The sequence below is a fragment of the Procambarus clarkii genome, chromosome 14 (genome assembly GCF_040958095.1).
Source record: "Procambarus clarkii isolate CNS0578487 chromosome 14, FALCON_Pclarkii_2.0, whole genome shotgun sequence".
Taxonomy (NCBI): Eukaryota; Metazoa; Arthropoda; class Malacostraca; order Decapoda; family Cambaridae; genus Procambarus; species Procambarus clarkii.
Window position 1 is genome coordinate 36,599,396 of NC_091163.1, and position 11,545 is coordinate 36,610,940.

General features: G+C 56.3%; 1 protein-coding gene across 1 annotated transcript in view; it reads right to left on the reverse strand.

Moving 5' to 3' along the window:
* The window catches only part of LOC123770424 (growth hormone secretagogue receptor type 1), a gene marked incomplete at its 5' end in the record, with an annotated part of 63,707 nt that overhangs the window by 24,881 nt on the left and 27,281 nt on the right, over positions 1-11,545 (reverse strand). The window contains 2 exon segments of the mRNA XM_069324476.1: positions 159-255; positions 3,535-3,715. Of these exon segments, the coding sequence (XP_069180577.1) occupies positions 159-255; positions 3,535-3,715 (278 nt within the window).

Here is an 11,545-nt window from a genome sequence, read left to right on the forward strand (position 1 = left end):
GTACCCACATGAGCCACAGGGACGTTAGAAGGAACTTTGTCAGTGTCAGAGTAGTTAACAGGTGGAATGTATTAGGCAGTGATGTGGTGGAGGCTGACTCCATACACAGTTTATAATGTAGATATGATAGAGCCCAATAGGCTCGGACGAGGACTGACCTGAGCCCAGGGTTTGTCAGCCCGCGTGTAGCAGACAGGAACGATGGACTCATCAATGTATCGGACACGTCTGTGTTCCGTCAGGGCGATCACCGGGCTGTAGGGAGACACATAGGCTGGTTATGTTGTGTGTGGGGGACACGGGCTGGTTATGTTGTGTGTGGGGGACACATGGGCTGGTTATGTTGTGTGTGGGGGACACATGGGCTGGTTATGTGGTGTGTGGGGGACACATGGGCTGGTTATGTGGTGTGTGGGGGACACATAGGCTGGTTATGTTGTGTGTGGGAGACACATGGGCTGGTTATGTGGTGTGTGGGGGACACATGGGCTGGTTATGTTGTGTGTGGGGGACACATGGGCTGGTTATGTTGTGTGTGGGAGACACATGGGCTGGTTATGTGGTGTGTGTGGGACACATGGGCTGGTTATGTTGTGTGTGGGAGACACATGGGCTGGTTATGTGGTGTGTGGGGGACACATGGGCTGGTTATGTGGTGTGTGGGGGACACATGGGCTGGTTATGTTGTGTGTGGGAGACACATGGGCTGGTTATGTGGTGTGTGTGGGACACATGGGCTGGTTATGTTGTGTGTGGGAGACACATGGGCTGGTTATGTGGTGTGTGGGGACACATGGGCTGGTTATGTGGTGTGTGGGGGACACATGGGCTGGTTATGTTGTGTGTGGGGGACACATGGGCTGGTTATGTGGTGTGTGGGGGACACATGGGCTGGTTATGTTGTGTGTGGGGGACACATGGGCTGGTTATGTTGTGTGTGGGAGACACATGGGCTGGTTATGTTGTGTGTGGGGGACACATGGGCTGGTTATGTGGTGTGTGGGGGACACATGGGCTGGTTATGTGGTGTGTGGGGGACACATGGGCAGGTTATGTTGTGGGGGGGACACATGGGCTGGTTATGTGGTGTGTGGGGGACACATGGGCTGGTTATGTGGTGTGTGGGGGACACATGGGCTGGTTATGTGGTGTGTGGGGGACACATGGGCTGGTTATGTTGTGTGTGGGGGACACATGGGCTGGTTGTGTGGTGTGTGGGGGACACATGGGCTGGTTATGTTGTGTGTGGGGGATACATGGGCTGGTTATGTGGTGTGTGGGGGACACATGGGCAGGTTATGTTGTGGGGGGGACACATGGGCTGGTTATGTGGTGTGTGGGGGACACATGGGCTGGTTATGTTGTGTGTGGGGGACACATAGGCTGGTTATGTGGTGTGTGGGGGACACATAGGCTGGTTATGTTGTGTGTGTGGGACACATTGGCTGGTTATGTGGTGTGTGGGGACACATGGGCTGGTTATGTTGTGTGTGGGGGACACATGGGCTGGTTATGTGGTGTGTGGGGGACACATGGGCAGGTTATGTTGTGGGGGGGGACACATGGGTTGGTTATGTTGTGTGTGTGGGACACATGGGCTGGTTATGTGGTGTGTGGGGACACATGGGCTGGTTATGTAGTGGGGGAGACACATGGGCGGTGGTGAGGACACATGGGCTGTGGGGAGGACACATGGGCTGTGGGGGAGACACATGGGCTGTGTGGGGAGGACACATGGGCTGTGGGGAGGACACATGGGCTGTGGGGGAGACACATGGGCTGTGTGGGGAGGACACATGGGCTGTGGGGGAGACACATGGGCTGTGGGGGAGACACATGGGCTGTGGGAAGACACATGGGCTGTGGGGGAGACACATGGGCTGTGGGAAGACACATGGGCTGTGGGGGAGACACATGGGCTGTGGGGAACACATGGGCTGTGGGGGACACATGGGCTGTGGGAAGACACATGGGCTGTGGGGGAGACACATGGGCTGTGGGAAGACACATGGGCTGTGGGAAGACACATGGGCTGTGGGGGAGACACATGGGCTGTGGGAAGACACATGGGCTGTGGGGGAGACACATGGGCTGTGTGAGGAGGACACATGGGCTGTGGGGGAGACACATGGGCTGTGTGGGGAGGACACATGGGCTGTGGGGGAGACACATGGGCTGTGGGGGAGACACATGGCCTGTGGGAAGACACATGGGCTGTGGGGGAGACACATGGGCTGTGGGAAGACACATGGGCTGTGGGGGAGACACATGGGCTGTGGGGGACACATGGGCTGTGGGGGACACATGGGCTGTGGGAAGACACATGGGCTGTGGGGGAGACACATGGGCTGTGGGAAGACACATGGGCTGTGGGAAGACACATGGGCTGTGGGAAGACACATGGGCTGTGGGGGAGACACATGGGCTGTGGGAAGACACATGGGCTGTGGGGGAGACACATGGGCTGTGTGGGGAGGACACATGGGCTGTGTGGGAGACACATGGGCTGTGTGGGGAGGACACATGGGCTGTGGGGGAGACACATGGGCTGTGGGGGAGACACATGGGCTGTGGGAAGACACATGGGCTGTGGGGGAGACACATGGGCTGTGGGAAGACACATGGGCTGTGGGGGAGACACATGGGCTGTGGGGGACACATGGGCTGTGGGGGACACATGGGCTGTGGGGGACACATGGGCTGTGGGAAGACACATGGGCTGTGGGAAGACACATGGGCTGTGGGAAGACACATGGGCTGTGGGGGAGACACATGGGCTGTGGGGGAGACACATGGGCTGTGGGGGAGACACATGGGCTGTGGGAAGACACATGGGCTGTGGGGGAGACACATGGGCTGTGGGAAGACACATGGGCTGTGGGGGAGACACATGGGCTGTGGGAAGACACATGGGCTGTGGGAAGACACATGGGCTGTGGGGGAGACACATGGGCTGTGGGGGACACATGGGCTGTGGGGGACACATGGGCTGTGGAAGACACATGGGCTGTGGGGGAGACACATGGGCTGTGGGGGACACATGGGCTGTGGGGGACACATGGGCTGTGGGGGACACATGGGCTGAGGGAAGACACATGGGCTGTGGGAAGACACATGGGCTGTGGGGGAGACACATGGGCTGTGGGGGAGACACATGGGCTGTGGGAAGACACATGGGCTGTGGGGAAGACATATGGGCTGTGGGGAAGACACATGGGCTGTGGGGACACATGGGCTGTGGGGGGACACATGTGCTGTGTGGGGACGCATGGGCTGTGGGGGACACATGGGCTGTGGGGAAGACACATGGGCTGTGGGGGACACATGGGCTGTGGGGGAGACACATGGGCTGTGGGGAAGACACATGGGCTGTGGGGGACACATGGGCTGTGGGGGAGACATTTGAGCTGTGGGGGACACATGGGCTGTGGGGACACATGGGCTGTGGGGAGGATACATGGGTTGTGGGAGGAACAATACATAAACAAGACCGCCGTGGTGGGGTCGTTGCCCCCCGTGTAAGGGGGGACTGACCTGGTGAGGCAGGTGGCGATGACCCAGACGAGGAGGCAGGTGAGGGCGGCCCGGAGCCTGGTGCAGGAGGCGGCCACAGTGAGGGGGTGACAGATGGCCCGGTACCGCTCCACGGAGATGGCCAGGATGGTCAGCATGGAGGCGTGGGCCACCGTGAACTCCAGGTACGGCACAACCTTGCCTGCACACACACACAATATATGGCCTTATTAACCTCTCTCAACTACACTTGTGTCTCGGGACACATGTATGTGTCTCCTACACTCAGGTACGGCACAACCTTGCCTGCACACACACACAATATATGGCCTTATTAACCTCTCTCAACTACACTTGTGTCTCGGGACACATGTATGTGTCTCCTACACTCACCTGCCAGTATGTATCAACTCATAAACACAGACCATTCCATCCACCCGCCAACCCCTCAGCTGTTTACGAATGAAAAACGGTTTACCCATGACTAACAACTGCTGACGTTCGAACACTTCCGGAACAAGTGCTTCACTGACGACTGGTGTTCGAACCACAACCCTATAAATGCCTCAACCACGTACTACAAATACAAATAATATATAACAATACTAATTTATATTTGAGAACATTTCTATCATGACTGAAGAGCAGGTTAATGAATGTGTCAGTGGGGTCGACCGCTGGATGGAATGGACTTGCTCAGAGGACGGGTTGTATAATAACAAAATTTCATCGTGTCTGGGACAGGAAGCCAGGGACAAGTTAGGAATTAATTAGGGTGGGCTCCTCCTCCTGGGCCCCAAACTTCCTCACTCTTCAACTACTCAACCACTAATACACCACTGCTCATCCACTAATCATTCTGAAGCAATGATTCTGATGAATCGTTCAGGAACCTGTGTAAGGAATCATTCAGAATCTTGTACACCACATATGTAAGACCAATCCTGGAGTATGCGGCCCCAGCATGGAGCCCGTACCTTGTCAAGCACAAGACGAAGCTGGAAAAAGTCCAAAGGTATGCCACTAGACTAGTCCCAGAATTAAGAGGCATGAGTTACGAGGAAAGGCTGCGGGAAATGCACCTTACGACACTGGAAGACAGAAGAGTAAGGGGAGACATGATCACAACCTACAAAATCCTCAGAGGAATCGACCGGGTAAACAAGGATAAACTATTCAACACTGGAGGGACGCGAACAAGGGGACACAGGTGGAAACTGAGTACCCACATGAGCCACAGAGACGTTAGAAGGAACTTTTTCAGTGTCAGAGTAGTTAATAAATGGAATGCATTAGGCAGTGATGTGGTGGAGGCTGACTCCATACACAGTTTCAAGTACTCACCTAATTGTGCTTGCGGGGGTTGAGCTCTGGCTCTTTGGTCCCGCCTCTCAACCGTCAATCAACTGGTGTACAGGTTCCTGAGCCTATTGGGCTCTATCATATCTACATTATAAACTGTGTATGGAGTCAGCCTCCACCACATCACTGCCTAATGCATTCCATTTATTAACTACTCTGACACTGAAAAAATTCTTTCTAACGTCTCTGTGGCTCATCTGGGTACTCAGTTTCCACCTGTGTCCTCTTGTTCGTGTCCCACCCGTGCTGAAGAGTTTGTCTTTGTCCACCCTGTCAATTCCCCTGAGAATTTTGTAGGTGGTTATCATGTCTCCCCTTACTCTTCTGTTTTCCAGGGATGTGAGGTTCAGCTCCTTTAGCCTTTCCTCGTAGCTCATGTCTCTCAGTTCCGGGACGAGCCTGGTGGCATACCGCTGAATCTTTTCTAACTTTGTCTTGTGTTTAACTAGGTATGGACTCCAGGCTGGAGCTGCATACTCCAGGATTGGTCTTACATAAGTTGTATACAGGTTTCTTAAAGATTCCTTACACAAGTTTCTGAAGGCAGTTCTTATGTTGGCCAGTCTAGCATATGCCGCTGATGATATCCTTTTGATGTGGGCCGCTGGGGATAGGTTCGGTGTGATATCAACCCCCAGATCTTTCTCTCTATTTGACTCTTGCAGGATATCACCTCCCAGATGGTACCTTGTGTTCAGCCTCTTGCTCCCTTCGCCTAATTTCATCACCTTACACTTTCCTGAGTTGAACTTTAGCAGCCATTTTCTAGACCATTCCTCCAGTTTGTCCAGGTCAAGTGTAGATATGATAGAGCCCAATAGGCTCAGGAACCTGTACACCAGTTGATTGACAGTTGAGAGGCGGGACCAAAGAGCCAGAGCTCAACCTCCGCAAGCACAATTAGGTGAGTACACACACACACGCACGCGCGCGCACACGCGTGAAGGTACTGCCGGAGCTGAGCAGGTCAGGGCGACTATGGAAATTTACGACCACGAGCACCAATGGTTGACTTACCACAAGGTCCCAGACACTATACAGGACCTCTTAGTGGTCCACTAGTGGTCCCAGACACTATACAGGACCTCTTAGTGGTCCACTAGTGGTCCCAGACACTATACAGGACCTCCTAGTGGTCCACCACTGGTCCCAGGCACTATACAGGACCTCTTAGTGGTCCACTAGTGGTCCCAGGCACTATACAGGACCTCCTAGTGGTCCACCACTGGTCCCAGGCACTACACAGGACCTCCTAGTGGTCCACCACTGGTCCCAGGCACTACACAGGACCTCTTAGTGGTCCACTAGTGGTCCCAGGCACTATACAGGACCTCTTAGTGGTCCACTAGTGGTCCCAGGCACTATACAGGACCTCCTAGTGGTCCACTAGTGGTCCCAGGCACTATACAGGACCTCCTAGTGGTCCACTAGTGGTCCCAGGCACTATACAGGACCTCCTAGTGGTCCACCACTGGTCCCAGGCACTACACAGGACCTCTTAGTGGTCCACTACTGGTCTGAGGCACTACACAGGACCTCCTAGTGGTCCACTAGTGGTCCCAGGCACTACACAGGACCTCCTAGTGGTCCACCACTGGTCTCAGACACGACACAGGACCTCCCAGTGGTCCACCACTGGTCCCAGGCGCTCCACAGGACCTCCTAGTGGTCCACCACTGGTCCCAGGCACTACACAGGACCTCTTAGTGGTCCACTAGTGGTCCCAGGCACTACACAGGACCTCCTAGTGGTCCACCACTGGTCCCAGGCACTACACAGGACCTCTTAGTGGGCCACTACTGGTCCGAGGCACTACACAGGACCTCCTAGTGGTCCACTAGTGGTCCCAGGCACTACACAGGACCTCCTAGTGGTCCACCACTGGTCTCAGACACGACACAGGACCTCCCAGTGGTCCACCACTGGTCCCAGGCGCTACACAGGACCTCCTAGTGGTCCACCACTGGTCCCAGGCACTACACAGGACCTCTTAGTGGTCCACTAGTGGTCCCAGGCACTACACAGGATCTCCTAGTGGTCCACCACTGGTCCCAGGCACTACACACGATCTCCTAGTGGTCCACCACTGGTCAGAGGCACTACACAGGACCTCTTAGTGGTATACTACTGGTCCGAGGCACTACACAGGACCTCTTAGTGGTCCACTACTGATCCAAGGCACTACACAGGACCTCCTAGTGGTCCACTAGTGGTCCCAGGCACTACACAGGACCTCCTAGTGGTCCACCAATGGCCCCAGTTACTACACAGGACCTCTTAGTGGTCCACCACTGGTCCCAGGCACTACACAGGACCTCCTAGTGGTCCACCACTGGTCCCAGGCACTATACAGGACCTCTTAGTGGTCCACTAGTGGTCCCAGACACTACACAGGACCACCTAGTGGTCCACCACTGGTCCCAGGCACTACACAGGACCTCTTAGTGGTCCACTACTGGTCCGAGGCACTACACAGGACCTCCTAGTGGTCCACTAGTGGTCCCAGGCACTACACAGGACCTCCTAGTGGTCCACCACTGGTCCCAGGCACTACACAGGACCTCTTAGTGGTCCACCACTGGTCCGAGGCACTACACAGGACCTCCTAGAGGTCCACCATTGGTCCCAGGCACTACACAGGACCTCTTAGTGGTACACTAGTGGTCCCAGGCACTACACAGGACCTCCTAGTGGACCACCACTGGTCCCAGGCACTACACAGGACCTCTTAGTGGTCCACCACTGGTCCCAGGCACTACACAGGACTTCCTAGTGGTCCACTAGTGGTCCCAGGCACTACACAGGACCTCCTAGTGGTCCACTAGTGGTCCCAAGCACTACACAAGACCTCCTAGTGGTCCACCACTGGTCCCAGGCACTACACAAGACCTCCTAGTGGTCCACCACTGGTCCCAGGCACTATACAGGACCTCCCAGTGGTCCACCACTGGTCCCAGACACTACACAGGACCTGCTAGTGGTCCACCACTGGTCCCAGGCACTATACAGGACCTCCTAGTGGTTCACTAGTGGTCCCAGGCACTACACAGGACCTGCTAGTGGTCCACCACTGGTCCCAGGCTCTACAAAGGACCTCCTAGTGGTCCACCACTGGTCCCTGGCACTACACAGGACCTCTTAGTGGTACACTAGTGGTCCCAGGCACTACACAGGACCTCCTAGTGGACCACCACTGGTCCCAGGCACTACACAGGACCTCTTAGTGGTCCACCACTGGTCCCAGGCACTACACAGGACTTCCTAGTGGTCCACTAGTGGTCCCAGGCACTACACAGGACCTCCTATTGGTCCACTAGTGGTCCCAGGCACTACACAAGACCTCCTAGTGGTCCACCACTGGTCCCAGGCACTACACAAGACCTCCTAGTGGTCCACCACTGGTCCCAGGCACTATACAGGACCTCCCAGTGGTCCACCACTGGTCCCAGACACTACACAGGACCTGCTAGTGGTCCACCACTGGTCCCAGGCACTATACAGGACCTCCTAGTGGTCCCAGGCACTACACAGGACCTGCTTGTGGTCCACCACTGGTCCCAGGCTCTACAAAGGACCTCCTAGTGGTCCACCACTGGTCCCTGGCACTACACAGGACCTCTTAGTGGTCCACCACTGGTCCCAGACACTACACAGGACCTCCTAGCGGTCCACCACTGGTCCCAGGCACTATACAGGACCTCTTAGTGGTCCACCACTGGTCCCAGGCACTATACAGGACCTCCCAGTGGTCCACCTCTGGTCTCAGACACTACACAGGACCTCTTAGTGGTCCACCACTGGTCCCAGGCACTACACAGGACCTCCTAGTGGTCCACTAGTGGTCCCAGGCACTACACAGGACCTCTTAGTGGTCCCAGGCACTACACAGGACCTGCTAGTGGTCCACCACTGGTCCCAGGCACTACACAGGAAATATTAGTGGTCCACTAGTGGTCCGAGGCACTACACAGGACCTCCCAGTGGTCCACCACTGGTCCCAGACACTACACAGGACCTCCTAGTGGTCCACCACTGGTCCCAGGCACTACACAGGACCTCCCAGTGGTCCACCACTGGTCCCAGACACTACACAGGACCTCCTAGTGGTCCACCACTGATCCCAGGCACTACACAGGACCTCTTAGTGGTCCACCACTGGTCCCAGACACTACACAGGACCTCCTAGTGGTCCACCACTGGTCCCAGACACTACACAGGACCTCTTAGTGGTCCACCACTGGTCCCTGGCACTACACAGGACCTCCTAGTGGTCCACCACTGGTCCCAGACACTACACAGGACCTCCTAGTGGTCCACCACTGGTCCCAGGCACTACATAGGACCTCCTAGTGGTCCACCACTGGTCCCAGACACTACACAGGACCTCCCAGTGGTCCACCACTGGTCCCAGGCACTATACAGGACCTCCTAGTAGTCCACCACTGGTCCCAGGCACTACACAGGACCTCCTAGTGGTCCACCACTGGTCCCAGGCACTACACAGGACCTCCTAGTGGTCCACTAGTGGTCCCAGGCACTACACAGGACCTCCTAGTGGTTCACTACTGGTCCCAGGCACTACACAGGGCCTCCTAGTGGTCCACCACTGGTCCCAGACACTACACAGGACCTCCAAGTGGTCCACCACTGGTCCCAGGCACTACACAGGACCTCCTAGTGGTCCACCACTGGTCCCAGACACGACACAGGACCTCCCAATGGTCCACCACTGGTCCCAGGCACTATACAGGCTCTCCTAGTAGTCCACCACTGGTCCCAGGCACTACACAGGACCTCCAAGTGGTCCACCACTGGTCCCAGACACTACACAGGACCTCCTAGTGGTCCACCACTGATCCCAGGCACTACACAGGACCTCCTAGTGGTCCACCACTGGTCCCAGGCACTACACAGGACCTCCTAGTGGTCCACCACTGGTCCCAGGCACTACACAGGACCTCTTAGTGGTCCACACTGGTCCGAGGCACTACACAGGACCTCCTAGTGGTCCACCAATGGCCCCAGTTACTACACAGGACCTCTTAGTGGTCCACCACTGGTCCCAGGCACTACACAGGACCTCCTAGTGGTCCACCACTGGTCCCAGGCACTATACAGGACCTCTTAGTGGTCCACTAGTGGTCCCAGACACTACACAGGACCACCTAGTGGTCCACCACTGGTCCCAGGCACTACACAGGACCTCTTAGTGGTCCACTACTGGTCCGAGGCACTACACAGGACCTCCTAGTGGTCCACTAGTGTTCCCAGGCACTACACAGGACCTCCTAGTGGTCCACCACTGGTCCCAGGCACTACACAGGACCTCTTAGTGGTCCACCACTGGTCCGAGGCACTACACAGGACCTCCTAGTGGTCCACCATTGGTCCCAGGCACTACACAGGACCTCTTAGTGGTACACTAGTGGTCCCAGGCACTACACAGGACCTCCTAGTGGACCACCACTGGTCCCAGGCACTACACAGGACCTCTTAGTGGTCCACCACTGGTCCCAGGCACTACACAGGACTTCCTAGTGGTCCACTAGTGGTCCCAGGCACTACACAGGACCTCCTAGTGGTCCACTAGTGGTCCCAAGCACTACACAAGACCTCCTAGTGGTCCACCACTGGTCCCACGCACTACACAAGACCTCCTAGTGGTCCACCACTGGTCCCAGGCACTATACAGGACCTCCCAGTGGTCCACCACTGGTCCCAAACACTACACAGGACCTGCTAGTGGTCCACCACTGGTTCCAGGCACTATACAGGACCTCCTAGTGGTTCACTAGTGGTCCCAGGCACTACACAGGACCTGCTAGTGGTCCACCACTGGTCCCAGGCTCTACAAAGGACCTCCTAGTGGTCCACCACTGGTCCCTGGCACTACACAGGACCTCTTAGTGGTACACTAGTGGTCCCAGGCACTACACAGGACCTCCTAGTGGACCACCACTGGTCCCAGGCACTACACAGGACCTCTTAGTGGTCCACCACTGGTCCCAGGCACTACACAGGACTTCCTAGTGGTCCACTAGTGGTCCCAGGCACTACACAGGACCTCCTATTGGTCCACTAGTGGTCCCAGGCACTACACAAGACCTCCTAGTGGTCCACCACTGGTCCCAGGCACTACACAAGACCTCCTAGTGGTCCACCACTGGTCCCAGGCACTATACAGGACCTCCCAGTGGTCCACCACTGGTCCCAGACACTACACAGGACCTGCTAGTGGTCCACCACTGGTCCCAGGCACTATACAGGACCTCCTAGTGGTCCCAGGCACTACACAGGACCTGCTTGTGGTCCACCACTGGTCCCAGGCTCTACAAAGGACCTCCTAGTGGTCCACCACTGGTCCCTGGCACTACACAGGACCTCTTAGTGGTCCACCACTGGTCCCAGACACTACACAGGACCTCCTAGCGGTCCACCACTGGTCCCAGGCACTATACAGGACCTCTTAGTGGTCCACCACTGGTCCCAGGCACTATACAGGACCTCCCAGTGGTCCACCTCTGGTCTCAGGCACTACACAGGACCTCTTAGTGGTCCACCACTGGTCCCAGGCACTACACAGGACCTCCTAGTGGTCCACTAGTGGTCCCAGGCACTACACAGGACCTCTTAGTGGTCCCAGGCACTACACAGGACCTGCTAGTGGTCC